General features: G+C 37.3%; 2 protein-coding genes across 3 annotated transcripts; both read right to left on the bottom strand.

The window, feature by feature from the left end:
- Positions 1-6,595: 6,595 nt before the first annotated feature.
- LOC145017847 (uncharacterized) lies at positions 6,596-12,347 on the bottom strand. 2 transcript variants are annotated; one of them, XM_078975803.1, is made up of 11 exons: positions 12,060-12,347; positions 11,626-11,713; positions 11,260-11,553; positions 11,017-11,166; positions 10,786-10,926; positions 10,642-10,698; positions 10,398-10,536; positions 10,227-10,328; positions 9,501-9,691; positions 7,055-7,096; positions 6,596-6,926 (listed from the first exon to the last, which is right to left on the bottom strand). In XM_078975803.1, the coding sequence occupies exons 1-11, from the start codon at positions 12,170-12,172 to the stop codon at positions 6,804-6,806; spliced, it is 1,440 nt and encodes a 479-aa protein (XP_078831929.1). In that variant the 5' UTR covers positions 12,173-12,347; the 3' UTR covers positions 6,596-6,803. The 2 variants fall into 2 exon arrangements, with proteins under 2 accessions (XP_078831929.1, XP_078831928.1); XM_078975802.1 differs by having other exon boundaries at positions 10,227-10,331; positions 12,060-12,345.
- Positions 12,348-14,318: 1,971 nt separating this feature from the next.
- Positions 14,319-17,345, bottom strand: LOC145016513 (DEAD-box ATP-dependent RNA helicase 18-like). The gene is made up of 11 exons (XM_078974804.1): positions 17,033-17,345; positions 16,700-16,936; positions 16,375-16,620; positions 16,214-16,293; positions 16,033-16,138; positions 15,794-15,907; positions 15,601-15,699; positions 15,438-15,527; positions 15,255-15,361; positions 15,029-15,172; positions 14,319-14,944 (listed from the first exon to the last, which is right to left on the bottom strand). Exons 1-11 carry the CDS (start codon positions 17,300-17,302, stop codon positions 14,677-14,679), a joined length of 1,761 nt encoding a protein of 586 aa, XP_078830930.1. The 5' UTR covers positions 17,303-17,345; the 3' UTR covers positions 14,319-14,676.
- Positions 17,346-24,735: the final 7,390 nt, after the last annotated feature.

Genomic DNA, 24,735 nt, shown 5'->3' with positions numbered 1-24,735 from the left:
TGACTAATCAATGGTGTGTGTCATGCGATCACCCCGAGCTCTTCCCTCCGCTACCAGAAGTACCTGAAACCAAAACTGAAAATCGTAAGCACGAAGCTTAGTGAGTTCTCCAACCTACCACATACCCTGCACAAACACATAGAACATATATTGGGCCATGCCTGCTATTCCGGGCCTCGCCCGCTACTTCGGGCCCCACCGCTCCAGGCCTCGCCTGGCTTTGAGCCCCGCTCAGATACAGATCTGTATCTTTTAGACCCCACCTGTCTCTGGGCCCCGCCCGCTAACCACATATAGTAAAAAATAGCATATAACACGTAAAAGAACATACCCTACTGCATTCTTGTCCTTAGGCCTCGCCTGTCTTGGGCCTCGCCCCTGTCCTGTCACTAGTGAGTCATGGAACCCCGTCCAAGCTCCTACGGTAGGTGACATACGGGCCCACGCCCACACTCACTCCATGCCTATCTCTGGCCTCACCCATGCTCTGATACTAATGAGATATGAAACACCGTCCATACTCTACTATTGGTGAAATATGGGACCTCGCCCACACTCACCTTCCTACCAGGCACATACATGCATCACACAGAAAACAAATATACTCTATCATGCAAACCATTCCTTGGGCACCCGCTTGACATCGGACCTTGGTCCGGAATATCATACTAGCAAACAGTTCCTAGGGCTAACCCCCGGGTCTTCCTACTCATAACTACATTGGTCGGCATTGTGGTCGTAGACCCATTCACACAAAAGGGAAACTCACCTGCACTGATGAACTATTGCTGATAACCCTCTGACTGCTGATCGATAATTCTCTGAACCGCTGCTCCACTAGCTCCCCGAGCTACCAATATCAATACATATATCACTTAGTTCCAACTAAACTCTAGAAGCCAAACTAAGTCAACTCTGATCAAATTCGATCTTTCTGGTTGACTCTACTCGCCGAGTCAGTCCTTTGACTCGTCGAGTACATATACTCAGAACTTCTCATAATGCGAACCAACTCGCCGAGTCACCCCAAGACTCATCGAGTTTAATGATCTTTGAGTCTCATCCTGTCCAACTCACTTGGTCACTATTCAACTCACTGATCCGAGCCTTAACCAGAAGGGGTTAGTGTTTCGCGACCTGACTCGCCGAGTCCATGACAACAGACTCGCCGAGTTGTTCTTCCAACTCGTCGAGTCCATGCCCATCTTCGTCTAACTCGCCGAGTCGCTTCAGTTCTTAATCCATACAGTGGATTTTCGAGCCATGCAGGGGCTCCAACTCCTAGATCCACTCTTCCCAAGTCTATTCCTCACGTAAAGTTGCAAACTTTACGTGAAACCAAAGAGATATGGGCTTAAAACACTCTGGGGCTAGGTTTTGTGACCAAAGGGCTTCACTAACAACTTATTGGCATAAACTTTATGGCTTTTGGATCCTTAATAGCCTAGATCTGAGGTAGCAACCTCAGATCTACTCCAAACTCGAAATAAACCTCCTTCATACTCAAAATGCCCAAATCTCAACCATAAGATAGATCTAAATGCAATAAGGTCAGCTTATTACCTCAAAGGATCTGAAAAGTCACACCAACTATGTATCCAAGGCTTCCTCTTGCACCACTATGAACCTCCTTCTCTTCCAAGCTTCAAATCACTTCACCAAGGCTAGATCTTGCTCAAAATGGTTATGGTGGCTAGGGTTCGATATTCTGGGTGAGAGAGACTGTAAAGGAACCCTAGGGAAGAGAATGAGATGTTAAATAGGGCACCAAGTCCCGAACTTAGGGTTTCCCAATCTAGACCGGACTCGCTGAGTCTACTCTCCGACTCGTCGAGTCGGTCACTTACTCTTCGACTCGGATCCCGCTCGGATTCGTCAAGTTCCACCCTGGAATCGATGAGTTGACCCCTTTAACCTAGGGTTTTCCTTTCCTTTCTTGGTCTTTCTGATTATGGGTGTTACATGAATCCCTAAATTTCTATTCCAAATTATATAACAATTAAAATTCGATATTGACAGTTATATCTGCATTTTTTATGTTTACTTGCAAAAACACTACAACAACACCACCATCACCGCCACCTCCACCGTAGATGGATTCAGCAGCATTCCAAGCAGCAGTCTCTGTTGCAGTTACCGCAGCATTAGCCCATATTAATAACAACAACAACGGAGGTGGAAGCGGAGGTGGATCAGGGAGCTCTAACCTTGGAAATAACCAACGAAATCCAAGAACATGTACTTACAAAGAATTCATGAATGGAAAACCAAGGCCATTCAATAGAAGTGGGGGTGTAATAGCCCTCACCCGGTGGTTCGAGAAGGTCGAGTCTGTGTTCGAGATATGTGGCTGCCCAGAAGAATGCAAGGTTAAATATGCAGCTTGCATATTTACTGACCGAGTTATGTCGTGGTGGAATGGCCACGTTAAGGACTTAACACTACCGGTGGCCAATTCCATGGCATGGGAGGATCTGAAGAACATGATGATGGATGAATACTTCCCCTCGGGCGAAGTACAAAAGCTCGAATAGGAATTGTGGAACCTGATTGTGCAAAACTACGACATCAAAATGTATATTACCAGATTCAGTGAGCTGGCACTTTTGTGCCCTGGAATGATAACATCAGAGTGCAAAAAGGTTAAACACTTTATTTGGGGGTTAACACCTCCAATCCAGGGGAACGTGATCGCTGCGAACCCCTTGACCTTTGATAGTGCCAAGCGTATGGCACAAAAGCTGTACGACCATGGTAATGGGAAGGGTGCAAAAACTTTCAGCAACGAAACAAAGAAAGAAGACAACCAAAATCGGGGAAATAAAAGGAAAGGGCGACAAAATCAGGAATCCTTCAAAAAGCAGCAAACTATAGTAGTCCATGCTGCTAGCACTCATGATCTCAAGCTGGGAGCTGTGGTCTTTGCCCTAAAGATTTGGAGGCACTACCTCTATGGTACAAAGTGCACCATCTTCACAGACCACAAAAACCTCCAACATATCCTGAATTAAAAAGAACTAAACATGAGATAGCGGCGATGGTTCGAGCAGCTAAATGACTACGAATGCGAGTTCAAGTACCATCCAACCAAGGCTAACGTGGTGGACGATGCCTTAAGTATAAAAAGAATACTCAGAACGCCGAGTAAAGACACTAATGATGACCATCAATTCCCCTGTCACCACAAATCAAGGAGGCTCAACTGGAAGCCTTGAAACCGGAGAACGCCGCAAACGAAACATTACGTGGGATGGACAAGAATCTTAAAATCAAAGAGGAAGGAGCATACTACATCATGGACCGGATCTGGATCCCAAAATTTGGAGGGTTCAGATACATAGTCATGAGCGAAGCACACAAGACACGATACTCCGTCCATCCAGGTTCCGATAAAATGTAACTGGATATCAAACAACATTATTGGTGGCCGAATATGAAAGCAGAGATTGCTAACTACGTGAGCAAGTGCCTGACTTGCGCAAATGTTAAGGTAGAATATCAGAAGCCCTCGGGATTGTTACAATAGCCAGTGATACCTAAGTAGAAATGGGAGAGGATTATAATGGATTTCATAAGCAAATTACCTAAGACGGCAGACAGGTTGGATGTCATTTGGGTGATTGTCGATCGGTTAACCAAATCCGCCCATTTCCTACTAATAAAGGAGACGTATAAGATGGAAAGACTGACGTGGATTTATATAAAGGAGGTAGTGAGCCTACATGGAGTACCAATATCTATTATCTCTGACCAAGATAGTATGTTCACCTCTCGATTTTGGCAGTCGCTTCAAAAAGCATTGGGAACCCAGGTGGATATGAGCACCGCCTACCACCCCAGACTGACGGCCAAAGTGAGCGAACCATACAAACACTAGAAGGTATGCTTCGAGCTTACATGACAGATTTCGGCAAGGCATGGGATAACCACCTGCCACCAATCAAATTCTCATACAACATTTACCACACAAGCATTAAGGTCGCTCCCCTCGAGGCCTTATACGGACGGAAATGCAGATCACCTCTTTGCTGAGCGGAGGTAGGAGACACACAAGTGGCGAGAGGGATGTTACCAAACAACACTCTCACAGGACCTGAAATCATCCGGGAAACAACTGAGAAAATCGTCCAGATCATGGCACAACTTCAGGCATCTCGAGACAGGAAAAAAAGCTACGCAGACAAAAGGCGAAAGCCTCTGGAGTTCCAAGTAGGAGATCACGTGCTGCTAAAGGTCTCCCCTTAGAAAGGGATGGTACAATTTGGAAAACGGGGAAAGCTAAATCCATGTTGTTGGATAAGTGACTTAAACCTTGGATTGTTCAATGGAAGCTGAGGGGTAAAAATGTTTTAGACTTCTTACATAAATTAAGGATTTTAGTTTAAGATGTTTTTAGTCATAAGTATCAAGCTATAATTGTAGAGCTCGTCGATACCTTTCCGTGGATATAAAGATCATTGAAAACGGAGTTGGAACAAAGAAGTTGTGCCTATTTGAAGTTAAGCTGGAGAGTCTAGTAGTACGTTGCGCGTACACTAGGAGTACATTGGGCATACTAGGCTGAAGAATTCGCGTTATTAGGGTATTATATTGGACGTAACTTTAGGTATGCTAGGCGTACCGCCATTGTGTAAAAAAACCCTATTTTCATGGTTTTGAGCCCTATTTAAGGACTCTGACCCCTTAGGGTCCTTCCTAACGTCAGCCTCCACTCTCTTGAGCATCTAACTTGAAACCCTAGCCTCCTCTCACTTATCTTGAGCCTTAGAATCATTTATGAGCTTATTTCTCCATAGAAAGTGGAATCTTGAAGAACAAGGCAGTGACAAAGTGTATGGAAGAAGGATTCAATCATAAATTTAGCAAGATTACATCATTTCTGGACCATTGTGAGTAAAAAGCCTAAAACTTGCTCATTAGTTTCATAGATCTTGTTAAGTTTCATATTTGTTACTTTTGGTCACTTAAGTGCATAAAGTTTAGATCTTGGAAGTTTGTGACCTTGTTATGGATAAAGTTGGAAACTGTATCCATCTAAACATCATATTGATTCAGATCTAAAGGTTGAAGACTTGGACTTAATGGATTAAATTGAGAAAGATGCATTTTGGTCCCTTTGAGACTTAAATACTAGATCTTGGTTGCTTAGATCATCCTAATGGATAAAGTTGGAAACTTTATCTATTATGGATCTATTAAGAACCATAAAAAATATGATCTTGGTCCTTATATCCCTTCCATGCAAGAGTCATGATGTCTTAATGGATTATTAAGTTAGGGTTTTATCTTTTGGACCTTGTCTAGCCATGGAAAATCATAAAGGTGGAAACTTTATGACTTGGAATGATGTTACGGGTCTAGATCTGAGTGTTGGATGAAATAACTTTAGGGATTAAGCACTTAACATGAAAGATTGAAACATGGCCGAGTACGATGGGTGTACTTCTGAGTATGTAGTGCGTACTCCTTTGAGGCCCCGTTTTTGGATGAATGAGTATGTTGTACGTACATGTTGAGTACGCAATGCGTGCTCAGTCTGGAGTTGACTTTTTGAATTTTGACCAAGTTTGACCTAAGAGTATTATTTTTGGGTTGTAGTATGAGATTTGTTCATTGTTTAATGTATAGGTGACCTATAGAGTTGGTATTCAGAGCAGTATATTATTCAACTATTTTGTTAGACTATGATGTGAGTTTTCCTCACTGTACTTGTGGGTCGAAGGCACTAATGTCGGCCCTGTAGATTGTGTATTATGATTTAGAATGTTGTTATATTGTAGTGATCAGTTAAGATCTGTATGATTATTTGTTTGATGTTATATGTTTTATCTGTTATACATGTCGACATAGTGTGGTTAGGTTGAGACTGTACTGCTTTGTGTTGTCAATCAACAAACCCGGGCAATTCAACCGAAAGGTTGTGGGCCAAGGCAATCCAACCGAGAGGTTGTGGGCTAGGGGTAATCCAAACCAGAAGGTTGTGGACCCAGTATGCAATACGTGTGACAATCCAACCGGAAGGTTGTGGGCCAGAGCAATCCAACCAGGAGGTTGTAGGCCAGGGCTAATCCAAGCGGGAGGTTGTGGACCCAATAAGTATATTTGTTTGGTTGTGTGTGGTATTTTGGGGAAACTCATTAAACTTTGGCTTACGGTTTAAGTTTTATGTTTCAGGTACTTCAGATGATCGGGGGAAAGATAAGACGTGATTATACACATCCTTCAGTTTTTATGAGATTCAATGTTGGGATACTCTTATTTGTGATTTTACACTTGGATACTATGTTTTATAAACATTTATGGTTTTGGATTGTTTTTGAAAAGTAAAAAAAATTTACCTTGATTTTTGGGATAACATAATTATATAATAACGAGATAAAAGTACCTCGACTCATCACGCAGTTCAACCCTCGTATCTCTGCACACCCCCGTATAATCTTGTCAACCAAACAAAAATTTTATTGGATTTTACATTTGAATTCCTTTGAAATTTGTGAATCAAACACACCCTTATCAACCATATATTTGTATGTTTTGTTTCTAAAAAGTCAATGTTATATAAACTTGCCGATCCAATCATGCAAATACGGGTATATTGATGGTTTTATAGTAAAAATTATCATTTTCATTTAACACATTAGTACATTACCAAACACTTATCTTTCGAATGCTTCATGCGCTCCACTAATTACATAAATACCCCCATGCCAAAGCTAAAGAAGAAGAAGCATTTTCAAGGGTATAAACGGAATTAAGAATCTACTATTAATATATGTAAGAATTTAAATATTTTCACTCTTTCACTAAAAAAACCAACTTAACATTTCTAATAACTTAGTGGTGTAAGATTCATTGTCCATCTGTTCCAACTTCCCCTTGCATATGTTATTGTAGTTGTGTTTCAGATGTGGACTTGCTATTTTTTCCTGCTCCATATGCACAATATGTTTTTTTTTAAATCAATAAAAACGAATTAAATACATCCTATTTTTTCATAGTATCGAATGGTATTTTAAACATTTAACAAATGATCAACCGGTTTTTTGGGGGTTACCTTGAAAACTTCAAAAGGACAAAAATCGGCTTTGCCACACCCCTACACAATAATAGCAAAAGCATTAAAGGATTTAAAGATTCTAATAAATTTAAATCCCAAATTGGTATTGCTGTTTATTTGGTATGATAGAATGAAATCACAAAGGAATGGAATGAAATAGATCATTACATCCTCTTATTATGTTTGGTTAGTTTGAAAGAATGGAAGTAATCATTCAAATATATTGCTTGTTAGGTAATATTAAATATAACTAAATTGATAAATAAAGAAAATAAATGTTATTTTTATAAAGAAACTTCAATCAAATGAAGATTTATGCTAAGTTTGTTAATTACATAATGGAATGGAATGAAGCACTCCTAAGAAAATGTGATTTCTTCTCCTGAGGCTAATAGGGGGAGCGGTGTTTTTTTTTTTTTTCATTCCTTCGGGGAATTGAATGATATATTATAATTATATGTTAATTTTATTTATATAATCTTTCGTAATAATAATCTTTTTATAAATAATAAAACTTTATCTAAATTAATATTTTCATTTCCCAAAAATGCTTAAAACAATTTTTTATTATAATACTATTTTAAGATTGCATGATATATATTTTGTAAACAAGTTTTAGATGATATGCATTTATCTAACAATATACCTTTATTTAACTAAACTTTGTTTTTATAAAAGACAAAACTACAAAAATGGCCCCTATGGTTTATCAAAAGTCACAAACTGAGTTTTTGCTAATTTTTTTTGACATAAATGGTCCCTGTGGTTTGCAAAACTTGAATGGATGGTCCTTTTTGCCAACACCATTAGTTTTAGTCAATTAGTGTGAGGGTAATTTGGTCTTTTCATCTTGCACGGACCGAGTTTGTGATCATGAATAAACCATATGGGCCATTTATGTAATTTTGTCAATATTTTATGTATGAGTTTGTGGCATTTTCACCCTTTACTTTTTAAATTTTCACTTTGAACTCTATAAAATGTTATTTTCACCATTTTATTTTCTAAACTTTTCGTGTTTACCCCCGTAATTTGTATAATTTGATTTTCTTTAATAACTTGTGTTCATTAACCTAAAAAAACTATTTATGTGCTTATTTTTGTATATGTTTTGGTATAAATTCAAGATGGTCAACGTTTCAACATGAGTTTAGAACTTCGTTTCATTAATTTCTTTTTTAAGAAGTTACTTTTTTTATGCTTGTGTCATTTAAATTTGAGTCTGTCTATGTTTCAAAGTAATTTTATATACATTTTGTACATATGAGTTGGGTTATATATAATAACTAAATTTTATTCATCAACTTAAAAAAATGTATTATATTCGAGTTTATCTATGTTTCGACGTAATATTTTTCTTAAGTTTTTGTGCTTAAATTTATATATGTTTTCTATATATGAGTCGTGTCATATGTAGTAACTTTTGTTCGTTAACTAAAATAAACTAAATTTTTTACTTGCTTATTTCTATGTATGTGTCGGAAATTTAGTTATTATATGTGACTTGACCCATACATACGAAACGTACATAAAATTAAGCACGGAAACATACAAAAAAAATTACATCGAAACATAGACAGACTCGAATTTAAAGGACGTGTGCATAAAAACGTAAGTTCTTAAAAAAATTACATCTTGATTTTATACCAACACATATATAAAAATAAACATGTAAAATAGTTTTTTTTAGGTTAACGAATGAAAGTTATTAAAGAAAATCAAATTATATAAATTACGGGGGTAAACACGAAAGTTTAGAAAATAAAGTGGTGAAAATAACATTTTATAAAGTTCAAAGTTAAGGGGTCAAAGTGAAATTTTAAAAGTAAAGGGGTGGAAAAGCCACAGACTCATAAACATAAAATAAGGACAAAATTACTTAAATTGTCCCTATGGTTTATTCATGATCATAAACTCAGTCCCTACAACCTAAAAAGAACAAATTACCCTCACACTAACTAACCAAAACTAACGGTGTTAGCAAAAAGGACCATCTATGCAAGTTTTGCAAACCACAGGGCCCATCCACGTCAAAAAGTTAGCAGGGACTGAGTTTGTAACCTTTGGTAAACCACAGGGACCATTTTGTAGTTTTGTCTTTATAAAATAACTTTTTTTATATATCAATTTGAATATATATATATATATATATATATATATATATATATATATATATATATATATAATACACACACACACACACACATGTTTAAATGACTCATTCCATTCCTTGAAACCAACGAAACATGACTATGGAATGTAATGATCCATTCCATTACCTTACTCATTCAATTACTCCATTCATTCGATTCATTTATGATTCCATTCCATCATACCAAACAGAGTAACACACCCATGACTTTGAAAAAAAAATCTGATTTAATCGTACTATTTAGAAATTTGAAAATAAACAAGATAGAGAAAGAATGAAAGAAAATCTTACAGCCATAGGCATTGGTTGTTCATTGTGTAGAACTTGCACAAAGTATTTGGTTTCATTGTTTGATGGACAATGGTGCAACACTAAAGCATTATTCCCACCAAAAGGTGCCACCTCACTGTCCTTCCAAATTCTTTTTTGTGGAGGTTTTGGAGGGAGTTCCATGGTCTCTTCTCTTTGTAGTTTCTCAAACTCTGAATGTTTTACCAAATAATAATCATTAAAAAGAAAAATATAACTTTAAATTGAATAAGGATTAATTGTTTCGGATGATGGAAATGGAAAAGGAATGGAATGGAATGGTTCATTCCGTTGAAACGAAAAAAAAAAAAGTTGTTTATGCATGAATGAAGGAAGGAATGGAAAACACGATTCCATTCCTTCATCGTTCCATTCCATCCAACTAAACACACCCTAAGGTACTGCATGAATGAAGGAGGGAATGGAAAACACGATTCCATTCCTTCATCGTTCCATTCCATCCAACTAAACACACCCTAAGGTACTGTTTGGTATGCATGAATGAAGTAAGGAATGGAAAGCATGATTCCATTCCCATCAAAAAATGTTGTTTGGTTGATAATATGGAAAAGAATGACACATTGCTTTAGGAATACGATTCCAATAGAGTAACTAAACATGACAAATTGACAATGGAATGTTAATCAACCATTCCATTCCTTTGTCATTCAGTTCCATCCAACCAAACAAAAAAGTCAAAGAACTCACCAGATTCATCAAGAAAGAGACCAATCAAACATGAAAAAGGGACCAAAGTCTCCGCATGAGCAAACCGTAGCCTTGCTTTCTCATAACTCCCAGGTGCATGTCCTTCTACATGGAGCGTATATTTAATATAAAACCATTGATGTAAATAAAAATGTAAAATGACATGAGTACCCTTATTTGCTATAATCGCCTGCTCCATGGATGAAATGACATCTTCCAGTAACGGAACTCCCATTCGATAATTTAGTGAATTTCCATAACCCCTCAATATGAATGTTTCAGTATCATCTGTCCACTCCAACAAATTTACCTATAATTCCACTATAGCATTGTCTTTCAACTTTTTTTTTTTTTTGACATTGTACTTCGAAAAAACTACCCAATTATATACATAATTAGGTGAGAGTTTAAATACCTCATCATTAGTGAAAAGACCACAAGCTTGATCAATTATGTTAAACAAAGATGCTTCCTGCAAAATATAAATAGAACACAGCATTTGTCAAACAAATAAGAAATAAATATTTCAAACTCCATGAATATTAGAGTCAGTTATTACCTGTTTGCAAAGAAACCACAATGAAGAAAGATCATTCAATGTGAAATTAAGCTCATATCGCGTTGTTAATGACCCTTTGATTTCATCTAATACAGGCTGTTTAAGCTTTTGAACAACAGACTCCTGATTCTTTGTTATTTCCTGCACCCAAAGTGAAACACTTCTACTGAACTATTTGCATATTATACAAAATAATAACAAAGGAAGTTTGCTTTATGTTATATTATGTACCCTGTAGTTCTGACAACAATCATGAAATCTCAACATTATATCATTTGCACGACTTTCAGTGGCAACAGCAAAAGCTCGATGCTTTCCTTCTTTTTGACCACTAAAAATCCCCATGCCAAATGCCACAGCACTAGCTGATGCCCTTGGAACCTAATTCACCCTAAATTTCATTAGCTTTTGGTGTAATCACAAAACATGTGATGTTATTATGTAATCAGATAAAAGTTAACAATGGTTGCTAACCTGGCTTGCCCTTATGTGATATATATCAGGATGATAATTGTCACTAAAAAGTTTTGGAAACCTTTCCTTGATTCTGATTCCAAGATTATACAATTCGTCTTCTCCCTCAAGTACTAAATATCCACCTCTAGTTTTCCCCTTCCATGGTGAACTCCAGTTCTGTAACCAGGGAGGAAGATTCTCAAGAGATGAGCCTCTTTCTTTTGCATTTTTTACTAGGGATTTAAGTCGAATTGATAAAGTGTCCATGTCTTTGATCCATTTCTTGGTAGGATCCCGTGTTCCATGCCTTGCCTGAATAGAATACGAGAACAGTGATTAGCATGAAGTTGATGATAATGACTTGTGATTATAAAGGGGAAATACCACAAGATTTAGGTGGATAGGAGAACATTGATTAGAAATACTTGGTGAAGCGAGAAAATTCTTCTTCTTTTCTTTTACAACATGATATCTGCACAGAAAGTACACTAATCGCTATGAAGGTTACAGTTGAACTGAATCAGGTTATTCATCCGAAAGTTGGTGTGGAAGAAGGGAATTTGAAGAAGTATATATACTTGCTTTTCTATTCTCTCAATTAGCATTCAAAAATGAAATTATTTTCTTTCAGCAAAAAAAAAAAATTCATCGATACGCTCTTCACCCTAATTGAACCTGAGAATTTGTTGAGGAATACTATTACAGGCACAAATTATAAACCCTATCAATAACATTTGAATCTTCCACCCGAATTTTGTATGCATGTTCGTCTCTTAAGCCAAAAGAAATGCAAAATGATGATAAAATCGAGATTTTACCTTGTTACAGTAGACAGATGGTGACGAATGTCGAATGTTTCTTCAGCATTTGAAGCAAATGAATCACAACATAATAACAATATCGTAAACCCTAACATCGCTCGAGTCTCCATTGTTACAGATAGACAAACACAAAGACGCAGTCGATATTCGTTGGAGGGAAAATGAGACGATTATGGGAAGAAGTTGTGGGAGTCGACGAGGAGGACAACGGAATTAGGTGGAAGTTATTGTCAGTTTAACTGGACTTTGGCAGTTCGGTGTGACGCGGTACACGTAAGTCATATGGACCAACCAAGGGGGTGTTTGCAGTGTTCTCAAACTCGTAACTTACATTTTAATTATCAAAATCTTAAATTGTAATTTTATATATTAAAATTAATGATTAAATTGTATTTTTATATATTAAAGGTAAAACCAAATTAAATTTTAATTTTATATTTAGGGGTGTTTGGCTTAGCTTCTTAGAGTCTAAAAATCATTTTTGGAAAAGTTACAAAAAATCTTAAAATCCAAAAAAAAAATTTGGAAAAGTTACAAAATTTTCTAACTTTTCCAAAAAATTGATTTTCCTTGTATAAAAACTCCAAAATAACTTTTTAAAACTAGTTTACTAAACATCTTTTGCTTTTTTTTCTTTTCCAAAAAAAACTTTTGGCTGTGAAAAGCTAATTCAAACACCCACTTAGATTCAGTTTCTTTTTTCAACAAATTCTAATTTACTTCAAATCGGAAGTAGAAAATCTGTTATAAATGTTGAAGGAAATTGAATGAAAAAAAAAAAGAACTCGGTAATCCAAATTAGTGGGGATGGATCGATAACTTTGTTTATTCCTTATCCTTACACAATAAAATGAGTCTCAAGTGTCTTGATAATAACTGAATTTTATATTCCCGATAATTTAGATGAATAACAATTTCGAATTTAGATAAAGAAAATTAACAAGAAATGAATTATTCTTTAAACCGTTCTTTAGAAATGAGTATGGAATGAATTGATGATTTTGTTTTGTAAAAGACAATGGCATAGACAAGTGAGGGAGCGAAGATGCTCATTTCACAGCATTTGAGTCGGATTGTTGGGCCGATTGAGATCTCAGATTAACCACATAAATGGGTGTGGGGTTTGACATGCCCTTGAAAATGCATGATTCTTTTTTGTCGAAGAACTAACACATTGTTCATTCCAAGTCAACCATGTGTTTTTTTTATATACCCAAGCGCAATTTTCTTCGACTGATAAAACAAGTCAAATTCACCTCAATTATGCTAAAATATAGTTTGTTTAATATACTATATTATTCCAATTCGACATAAATATATCAAACTCTTCTAGAAAGGTTTGTTTTGTTCAGAAAATATATTCATAGACATACAAAGAGAATCAAAGTTCAGATGTTGTGAAGATATTCATATCTATACACAAAGAATCAAAGATCGCACATGGTTTTAACACTATCAGTGATTACTTACCGTTTGAAAGTGAGCCGAAGATTGGAGCGACAAAGGAGGAAGTAGACTTGGTAAAACATGTCACGAAACGAACCCGGCACGAAATTAGCGGGTTAGGGTCAGAGATTTCGACACGTTTATGTAAATGGGTTGACACGACGTGACACGATAATTAAACAGGGTAGGGTTAGGGTTAAAACATTCAACTCGAATATGACTCGTTTAATTATATATTATTTATCATAAATTTCATATTTTTATAAATATATTATATGTTATAGACTTGTAGTGGACCAAACTCAATAATTATAAAAAAATATTCAAATTTTTAAAGTTACTTAATTTTAGTTATCCTCACCACATTTTCCTTTTGTTCCCCAACTTTAACTCTTTTTATTTTTCCTTCTAAACTTACTATAAATTTCATTATTCCATCTCATAACTCCAGTGTTTCACTTTTTCCTTTTTGCCTCCGCAACTTCTACTTTCCAACATTTAAAATATTTCAACTCGACATGATACAACATATTTACAAGGTCTAAACCTTAACCCGAAACCTGACACGAAAATAAACAGGTTGATAGGACACGATAATTAAACGGGTCGGACTATGGTCAAACCCTTTCAACCCATTTAATATCTTGACACAACACGAACCCGACACGACACAGGAGGAAGGAGCTTTGGAAACAAATCCATGGGATCTTTCTCTCTTCAATATCCCTTAAAATAAAATGAGGTGCATAATTGTCAGTACATTAATTTTTCATTTGATAAAAAAGAATTTGCAAAAAAAATCAGCTCCCATTGAAAAACTGTGATCATTTAGCCTGAAAAGTGAAAACACATACACCCACCGGTACACAATTAATAATGTAACCCCGTCTCTTTTCAAGTGTAGCCTTACAAATCAAAACATTGTTGTTTTCCGACTTGCAACTATTTTGTCATTACATGAAACAATAACTATACTTTTCTCCTAAACTAATCCACAAAACTGAAATAAAATTAAATGTATAATCCTTAACCAAGTCTTTCCTTCTTCAATCCTCAACTCTTTCACCTCAAAGATTTCTCAAACTCCGCATAATATCTCCAAAAACTACTTCACTCAAGTACTTGTACATCAATGTACAAGTCGCCAAAGCATAGCCTCCATCTCAGCTCAAAGCAAGTCTTCAGTTCCAGTTAGTTTAGCAAACTCGGTTTCATTAATAGCCCCCTTTTTAAGCTTTTTCAAAAGGCGATAATCTCTAGTAAGTTCATCATCATCCTCAGCAGACTGTTTAGCACGTCTTTGTTTAGCTGTTCTCTTCTTCATCACCATAGTTGCGTTCTTCATAGCAGCTTTAGCCTTGTGGGTTTTATCTTCCTGTGGCTTCTCTTTCTTTATCTGCAAGTTTTTCTTTCGTTGTTTCTCTCGAGATTTATCCCTAGACCAATAAATATAAATTATTATTATTATATAGTCAAGGTAACGAATATTTAAAAAGTGTAAGAGATTAATAAAAACTTACTTGAACTTGATCTCTTCCAGATTTAAATCTTCAACAGCAATAAAACCCGCTGTAGAAAGTGAATTTTGTTTTACTTCTGACATTGAAGGTAGCTGTAATAAACCATACCCCATCCCTAACTTTCCAATCTCTAGATCTTTCCATCTGAAAAGTCAAAAAAAGTCAAACACCAAAAAAAAAAAAAAAAAACATCACATTAATAATCTACATGGCATCAAAAAGTAACCTGAGAATGAAATTGCAATGATGTTCTTTATAAGCACGAATGTAGGACACAAATGCCCTTAGACCTTTTTCCATCACATCGCGATCTTTCTTAGCAGCATCACGTATCTGAATAAAAGACAAGGGGGTAAATTAGAAATAAACAAAATAGAAGGGTGAAAACTGTAAATTTTTTAAGACTTACAAGGGGAACCACATCAAGCGCATCTTCGCAGCACATTTTCTCTTCTAATGGAATCCTTTTAATGCGCAAAAATTCCACATATGCTTCTTCCTACGATGTTTTAAAAAAATATATAAGAAAAAGAAGTTTTAATCTTGAGGGCAAATTAGTAAAAAGCCAAGACCTTTGGTAAAAGAAAAACAATGGCACTTCCTTGACGCCCTAATCTAGCAGTCCTCCCAACTCTGTGAACAAATACATTAGGATCTTGAGGAGGATCATACTGCAATTAACATATGAAGATGTTAGTAAAACTTTGTTTTTACAAAAGTAAGTAAAAATCATGGAATGGAATGACTGATTCCATTCCGGTGTACCTGCACTATGCAATCAACGCCTGGAATGTCAAGTCCACGAGCTGCAACATCAGTGCACAGAAGGATTCCATCCTGAAGAGATGTAAATGAAGCCAAGGCTTTCTCCCTTGCTATCTAACAGAGTAATATAAAGAACATAAAAATTAGACACGATTCTTCTTGGTTTTTGGTATGAAGGAATGGAATTGAAGATTCCATTGAAACAAACCATTCCATGCCTCCCTGATTCCATCATTTACCTGCTTCATCTTCCCATGAAGAGAAATTAAAGACACCCGCTTCAATGCAGTAAGCTGTGGAAGTACAACTCCCCAATAATCCACACAAGCACATGTCATAAAGTACCTGTAGATAGAAAAAAGATATTCATTATTACCGTTTTACCCTTGATTATACAGAAAGCACTTAAAATCAACTCACACTATCATCTTCTTAGACTTGTTCTTAATAAAGAAGTCCACAAGCTGTGATGATTTCTTATCTGCTTCACATTTGATAAACTGCAATTCACAAAATTACAATGAGTAAATATACGAAATCGAAATATTGTATAAAAGGTGAAACTTTAGCTGCATACATGCCTCAATGTGAAGGCCTGAAGGTGTTTTTGATGAGGTTGCTGCATGTTCTAATGATTTTGTTTCTGCACGAACTTCAACTCTTACAGGATTCCTTAATCCTGCTTTTGATAGTTCTTCAACAGCTTCAGTTTGAGTAGCTGAAAAAAGACCAGTTCTACGAAGCTTTGGTAAGCGAGATATAATAGAATTTATCTGCTTTTGAAACCCCATATCCAGTAGTCTATCAGCTTCATCCAAAATCAAAATCTGTAAACCCACAAAGTTGTTTCTAGAATTAGTTTACAAAGAGGATATAGATGATCATGAATGGGAAGAGAACAATCACCTCAAGATTACGAAAATCCAAGATATCCATGCGTTCCATTATGTCATGTAGTCTTCCAGGTGTGCCTATTAACAAATTCGCTCCTTCGTCTTCAATTTTCTTCATGTCTACTTTAACTTCTGATCCCCCAACGAGAAGCATTGGCTTAACATTTGACAGTGATGAAATAAACGGTTGTGCAACATGGAATATTTGTGATGATAATTCTCTCGTTGGAGATATGATAATTCCCAGGACCTATAGACACCGAAACGATTAAGCACCAGAAAGCCAATTCACCACAAAAGCTAAGAGCTATAGTTGGGTATGTATGTATTAGGGGTTAGGAGGTACCTGATGAGGTTTAACAGACGTTGTGCGACGGAGGATCTCGACGAGTGGAACAACGAATGCTAGGGTTTTGCCCGAACCGGTGGCGGCGTCGACCGCGACATCCTTGTAGCTGCATAACAAGGGTATAGTGGCTGCCTGAACGGGAGTGCAGAAATCGAAGCCTGAAGTAGAGAGGGCGTCGAGGACTTCATCGGAAAGCGGCGGATTGAGGTCGGAGAAACGAGTATCAGTTAATGCTCTGTTTGGATTCGAAGATTCCGTTGACGCCATGGCTGTTTGGGTTAACGGCGGTGGACGGGGAGGAAGAAAAGGGTTTGGGTTTATGGTATTTAAACGAATCCCCTGGTTTCTTAAAAATGTTGCAGTTTACATCCATATACTTTTGTTTTTTTATTTATTGTACTCATAATATACAGAAATGTTAGAATTTAATCCTTAAAGTTTTTGTTGATGCTATACAAAATAACTTTGTCATGTAGTGAACTGTTATGTTTGGAGGCTTTTATTTTCCAATTGTGGTTAATTTGTCCGGGCATGGGATTCATGTTAGTTGTTCATCATGTTGTTTATACAATGATGTTGATGAATCTATCGACCATCTTATCTTTTCGTACGTATATGCTAAAACCATTTGGAAGTGGCTTGGAGCGTGGTGTGGTGTTCTCCTTGTGAAACCTTGCAATCTTGTTGAGCTTCTTGAGGTGTTGAAGTCTAAAAAAGGTTAGCTTTGATTTACTTTACTCTTTGGTTAATTTGGAAGGCGCGGGACAAGCTCCAGTTTAGAAAGGAGAGAATTGCTCCTCTAAAAACACAATTAATTACTTCTATTTTCCTATTCTTTTCCATCTTTATCCACAAACTAAAGAATGTCACTAGTGAACCAATAAATAGAAGAAAACATTTCGTTTCAACTTTGAGGCGTTAATCATGTATGTGTATAATGAATAAAGTTATTATATTTTTTCTTAAATTTTATCTAATAAAAAAGAAAAGGAAAGATATGGAAAGGAATAGGAAAATAAAAGTAATTAATTGTGTTTTTGAGTTTGAGAAAAATGAATATTCTCAGGTTACAAGGAAATAGAAGGAAATCAATATTTTTTACATTTATGTTCTTTCATTGGAAAGAAACTATGGGTAAAAAGATAATTTATGTATATTTCTTTCACTTCCTTTTTTTAATCCACCTAAAAGTGAGCAGATTGTCACATACTCAAATTCAGTACTACTTCTTGTCAATACGACGTATTGAGGCCCCCCATGAAACCTTGATATCAATCCTCCCAGATTACGCATGCCAAACTGGTTTCATCCTATCATGGGCTTGCTTACTAGAAAATGCTACAAATGGAGTGAAGTTTCTGGATCTACTCTCTTCTTCTTGATTCCTCAAGCTTCTTCTTCTTCTTCCACAAGCTTCAAATGCACAATTTTTCTCTCAAAAAATGACTCACAAGCTCACACAAGGCAATAAGGTTTGGGACTTGGAGGCTTTAAATGAGGCCAACCTTTGGAGGTTAAGGTGTTTAAATAGGGAGCTAAACCCTAAAAATTAGGGTTTCACTCTGCTGGTCCTACTCGTCGAGTTGAGTCTCTCAACTCATCGAGTAGACTTACATCCCGCATCCAAATTCCATTTGTACTCGATGAGTTTGGGGCTCCAACTCGTTGAGTTTCCATACAAAAGTGAATAAATTTTGATTTAAAATACATACCAGGAATCGATCGTTACGAATCTCCCCAATTATTTTAGACTTAGTCCTCGAAGTCTGTTGCGTCTGGAAATTGCTCTTGGTAGTGCTCCCTCATCTCATCCTCCGGCTCCCATGTCCATTACAAGCCCTTACGGTACTATCACTGCACCTTCACCAACTCTAACCACTTGTTCCTCAGATCCTGATTCTTCCTGTCGAGGATGGCTATTGGTCGCTCAATGTAATTCAGGCTGTCATCCACCTGAATATCCTCTAAAGGCACCACTGTAGAGTCATCTACCAAGAACTTTTGCACCCAGGAGACATGAAAGGTCTTGTGGATTTGACTAAGTTCGGCCGGTTGATCCCATTGATATGCAAATCAGCCCACTCGGGCCAATACCTTGAACGGACCAATGTATCTGGGGCCTAACTTGCCTCGTTTCCTGAACTGGATGACAACTTTACAATGTGACACCTTCAGGGGAACCATATCTCCTACCTGAAACTCCATGTCTGATCGACGTCTGTCGGCGTAACTCTTTTGTCAACTCTAGGTTGTCTAGAGTCTACTCCGAACCTGTTGGGTCTTCTTTGTTGTCTTAAGTACCACTTCGGTACTCCCCATGACCCTCTGCCCAACCTCACCCCAACATATCGGGGTTTTGCACTTCCTCTTATAAAGCATCTCGAAGGTAGGGCGATCGATGTTGGCGTGGTAGTTGTTATTGTAGGAAAACTTTGCCAAGGGAAGGTAGGTACCCCAGCTACCACCGAAATCTAAAACGCATGCCCGTAGCATATCCTTCAAAGTCTGGATGGTATGATCACTCTGACCATCCGTTTGTGGGTGAAAAGTCATTCTAAAGTGCAGATGAGTACCCAACTCGTCATGGAATTTCTTCCAAAATCTGGAAGTCAACCGTACATCTCGGTGAGAAATCACTGAAACTGGCACCCTGTGTCGAGCTACTACCTCCCTGATGTAGATGTCAGCCAGTTCTCAACCGAAATGCTCTCCTGGATCGAAATGAAATGGGCACTCTTGGTCAGTCGATCCACGATGACCCAAATCGAATCCACTCCCCGTGCGTTCGTGGGAAGCTTAGTGATGAAATCCATAGTAATGTCCTACCATTTCCACATCGGGATATCCAACGACTGCTTTTTGCCATGAGGTCTCTGGTGTTCGGCCTTGACCTCCTGCAAGTCAAGCACCTCTCAACGTACCATGTTATATCCTGCTTCATGAAGGGCTACCAGTAATCAGGACGAAAATCTCTATACATCTTCGTCGCCCCGGGATGAATGGAAAATTTGGACTTGTATGCCTCCTCCATTAGGATCTAGCGCACACCACCCGCGTACTAAACCCACACTCTACGATGGAATGTCAACAACCCGCAACTATCATAGTCGAAGGAGGAAATCTGACTCATGATACGCTCACTCTTTCGGTGTTCCTCCTTCATAGCCTCCTGTTGGGCCTCTCGGATCCACTCCAAAAGCGGAGTCACTACTATCATACTCAGGCAAATATCTATGATCGGGGCTGCAAATGCCTTGCGGCTAAGTGCATCGACCACAACATTGGCCTTCCCTAGGTGGTAGAGGATCTCACAATCGTAATCCTTCACCACGTCCAACCATCGTCGCTGCCTTATGTTCAGGTTTGGCTGATCCATCAGATACCTCAGGCTCTTGTGGTCTGTGTATGGTACAATGGACCCGTAGAGGTAGTGTCGTTAAATCTTGAGGGCGAAAACAACCGCCCCCAACTCCAGATCATCTGTCGGGTAATTCGCCTTGTGAGGCTTCAACTGCCTTGAGGCGTAGGCGATGACGTGCCCCCTTTTGCATCAACTGCACCCAAACCCGAAATGGACGCATCACAGTATACTACAAAATACTCTGCGCCCTCTGGTAGGGCTAAGATCGGTGCCTCGCACAGCCTCTACCTCAAAGTCTCGAACATTGCCTAATGCTCATGCCCCCAACGAAAGACAACGACCTTCTCCATCAGTCAGGTCAGGGGTACCGCTATCTTGGATAAATCCTGAATGAATCTACGATAATAGCATGCTAAATCGAGGAAACTCTGAATCTCGGATGGAGACTTCGAAACCTCCCATCTCATCATGGCCTCCACTTTGGCCGGGTCGACCAAAATATCATTCTGGTTGACAAGGTACCCCAAAAGCTGCACCTCGCGCAACCAAAACTCGCACTTGGAGAACTTGGTGGACAAACTCTCATTCCTCGGGGTATCTAACACCTCTGGCAAGTGCTCCTGGTGTTGGTCCTGCGCCTTGGAGTAAACCAAAATTGTGACAATCGTCAATCTTGAGTCAAGTCAAGTCATCAAGTCAAGCCGGTCAACTCTATTAAACCTTGTGTATTAGGGTAAGTGTTATGTTCGTATTGTATAACTTGTTATGTTAATGGGAAAACATCACAGGAGAAAAGTTTGTGTTAAAAATTTCCTAACCCTTCGCATTTTCATTTTTACACCTTTCGCATCCCTTCGCATTAATCACCTTCGCATTTTAACCAAATAAATCAAATGCGATTCACAAAATTTTCATTCCAAAAATGCGAAACTCCAGGGACAATAATTGAAATCTTCTGTTTTCTTCCCCAATTCGCATTCTACTGTGAAATACTTCGCATTTTCATTTTTACACCTTTCGCATCCCTTCGCATTAATCACCTTCGCATTTTAACCAAATAAATCAAATGCGATTCACAAAATTTTCATTCCAAAAATGCGAAACTCCAGGGACAATAATTGAAATCTTCTGTTTTCTTCCCCAATTCGCATTCTACTGTGAAATACTTCGCATTTTCATTTTTACACCTTTCGCATCCCTTCGCATTAATCACCTTCGCATTTTAACCAAATAAATCAAATGCGATTCACAAAATTTTCATTCCAAAAATGCGAAACTCCAGGGACAATAATTGAAATCTTCTGTTTTCTTCCCCAATTCGCATTCTACTGTGAAATACTTCGCATTTTCATTTTTACACCTTTCGCATCCCTTCGCATTAATCACCTTCGCATTTTAACCAAATAAATCAAATGCGATTCACAAAATTTTCATTCCAAAAATGCGAAACTCCAGGGACAATAATTGAAATCTTCTGTTTTCTTCCCCAATTCGCATTCTACTGTGAAATACTTCGCATTTTCATTTTTACACCTTTCGCATCCCTTCGCATTAATCACCTTCGCATTTTAACCAAATAAATCAAATGCGATTCACAAAATTTTCATTCCAAAAATGCGAAACTCCAGGGACAATAATTGAAATCTTCTGTTTTCTTCCCCAATTCGCATTCTACTGTGAAATACTTCGCATTTTCATTTTTACACCTTTCGCATCCCTTCGCATTAATCACCTTCGCATTTTAACCAAATAAATCAAATGCGATTCACAAAATTTTCATTCCAAAAATGCGAAACTCCAGGGACAATAATTGAAATCTTCTGTTTTCTTCCCCAATTCGCATTCTACTGTGAAATACTTCGCATTTTCATTTTTACACCTTTCGCATCCCTTCGCATTAATCACCTTCGCATTTTAACCAAATAAATCAAATGCGATTCACAAAATTTTCATTCCAAAAATGCGAAACTCCAGGGACAATAATTGAAATCTTCTGTTTTCTTCCCCAATTCGCATTCTACTGTGAAATACTTCGCATTTTCATTTTTACACCTTTCGCATCCCTTCGCATTAATCACCTTCGCATTTTAACCAAATAAATCAAATGCGATTCACAAAATTTTCATTCCAAAAATGCGAAACTCCAGGGACAATAATTGAAATCTTCTGTTTTCTTCCCCAATTCGCATTCTACTGTGAAATACTTCGCATTTTCATTTTTACACCTTTCGCATCCCTTCGCATTAATCACCTTCGCATTTTAACCAAATAAATCAAATGCGATTCACAAAATTTTCATTCCAAAAATGCGAAACTCCAGGGACAATAATTGAAATCTTCTGTTTTCTTCCCCAATTCGCATTCTACTGTGAAATACTTCGCATTTTCATTTTTACACCTTTCGCATCCCTTCGCATTAATCACCTTCGCATTTTAACCAAATAAATCAAATGCGATTCACAAAATTTTCATTCCAAAAATGCGAAACTCCAGGGACAATAATTGAAATCTTCTGTTTTCTTCCCCAATTCGCATTCTACTGTGAAATACTTCGCATTTTCATTTTTACACCTTTCGCATCCCTTCGCATTAATCACCTTCGCATTTTAACCAAATAAATCAAATGCGATTCACAAAATTTTCATTCCAAAAATGCGAAACTCCAGGGACAATAATTGAAATCTTCTGTTTTCTTCCCCAATTCGCATTCTACTGTGAAATACTTCGCATTTTCATTTTTACACCTTTCGCATCCCTTCGCATTAATCACCTTCGCATTTTAACCAAATAAATCAAATGCGATTCACAAAATTTTCATTCCAAAAATGCGAAACTCCAGGGACAATAATTGAAATCTTCTGTTTTCTTCCCCAATTCGCATTCTACTGTGAAATACTTCGCATTTTCATTTTTACACCTTTCGCATCCCTTCGCATTAATCACCTTCGCATTTTAACCAAATAAATCAAATGCGATTCACAAAATTTTCATTCCAAAAATGCGAAACTCCAGGGACAATAATTGAAATCTTCTGTTTTCTTCCCCAATTCGCATTCTACTGTGAAATACTTCGCATTTTCATTTTTACACCTTTCGCATCCCTTCGCATTAATCACCTTCGCATTTTAACCAAATAAATCAAATGCGATTCACAAAATTTTCATTCCAAAAATGCGAAACTCCAGGGACAATAATTGAAATCTTCTGTTTTCTTCCCCAATTCGCATTCTACTGTGAAATACTTCGCATTTTCATTTTTACACCTTTCGCATCCCTTCGCATTAATCACCTTCGCATTTTAACCAAATAAATCAAATGCGATTCACAAAATTTTCATTCCAAAAATGCGAAACTCCAGGGACAATAATTGAAATCTTCTGTTTTCTTCCCCAATTCGCATTCTACTGTGAAATACTTCGCATTTTCATTTTTACACCTTTCGCATCCCTTCGCATTAATCACCTTCGCATTTTAACCAAATAAATCAAATGCGATTCACAAAATTTTCATTCCAAAAATGCGAAACTCCAGGGACAATAATTGAAATCTTCTGTTTTCTTCCCCAATTCGCATTCTACTGTGAAATACTTCGCATTTTCATTTTTACACCTTTCGCATCCCTTCGCATTAATCACCTTCGCATTTTAACCAAATAAATCAAATGCGATTCACAAAATTTTCATTCCAAAAATGCGAAACTCCAGGGACAATAATTGAAATCTTCTGTTTTCTTCCCCAATTCGCATTCTACTGTGAAATACTTCGCATTTTCATTTTTACACCTTTCGCATCCCTTCGCATTTTAACCAAATAAATCAAATGCGATTCACAAAATTTTCATTCCAAAAATGCGAAACTCCAGGGACAATAATTGAAATCTTCTGTTTTCTTCCCCAATTCGCATTCTACTGTGAAATACTTCGCATTTTCATTTTTACACCTTTCGCATCCCTTCGCATTAATCACCTTCGCATTTTAACCAAATAAATCAAATGCGATTCACAAAATTTTCATTCCAAAAATGCGAAACTCCAGGGACAATAATTGAAATCTTCTGTTTTCTTCCCCAATTCGCATTCTACTGTGAAATACTTCGCATTTTCATTTTTACACCTTTCGCATCCCTTCGCATTAATCACCTTCGCATTTTAACCAAATAAATCAAATGCGATTCACAAAATTTTCATTCCAAAAATGCGAAACTCCAGGGACAATAATTGAAATCTTCTGTTTTCTTCCCCAATTCGCATTCTACTGTGAAATACTTCGCATTTTCATTTTTACACCTTTCGCATCCCTTCGCATTTTAACCAAATAAATCAAATGCGATTCACAAAAT

Source organism: Lactuca saligna, chromosome 9 (genome assembly GCF_052625555.1).
Source record: "Lactuca saligna cultivar CGN05327 chromosome 9, ASM5262555v1, whole genome shotgun sequence".
Lineage (NCBI taxonomy): Eukaryota > Viridiplantae > Streptophyta > Magnoliopsida > Asterales > Asteraceae > Lactuca > Lactuca saligna.
This window is presented reverse-complemented; position numbering and strand designations above follow the sequence as displayed.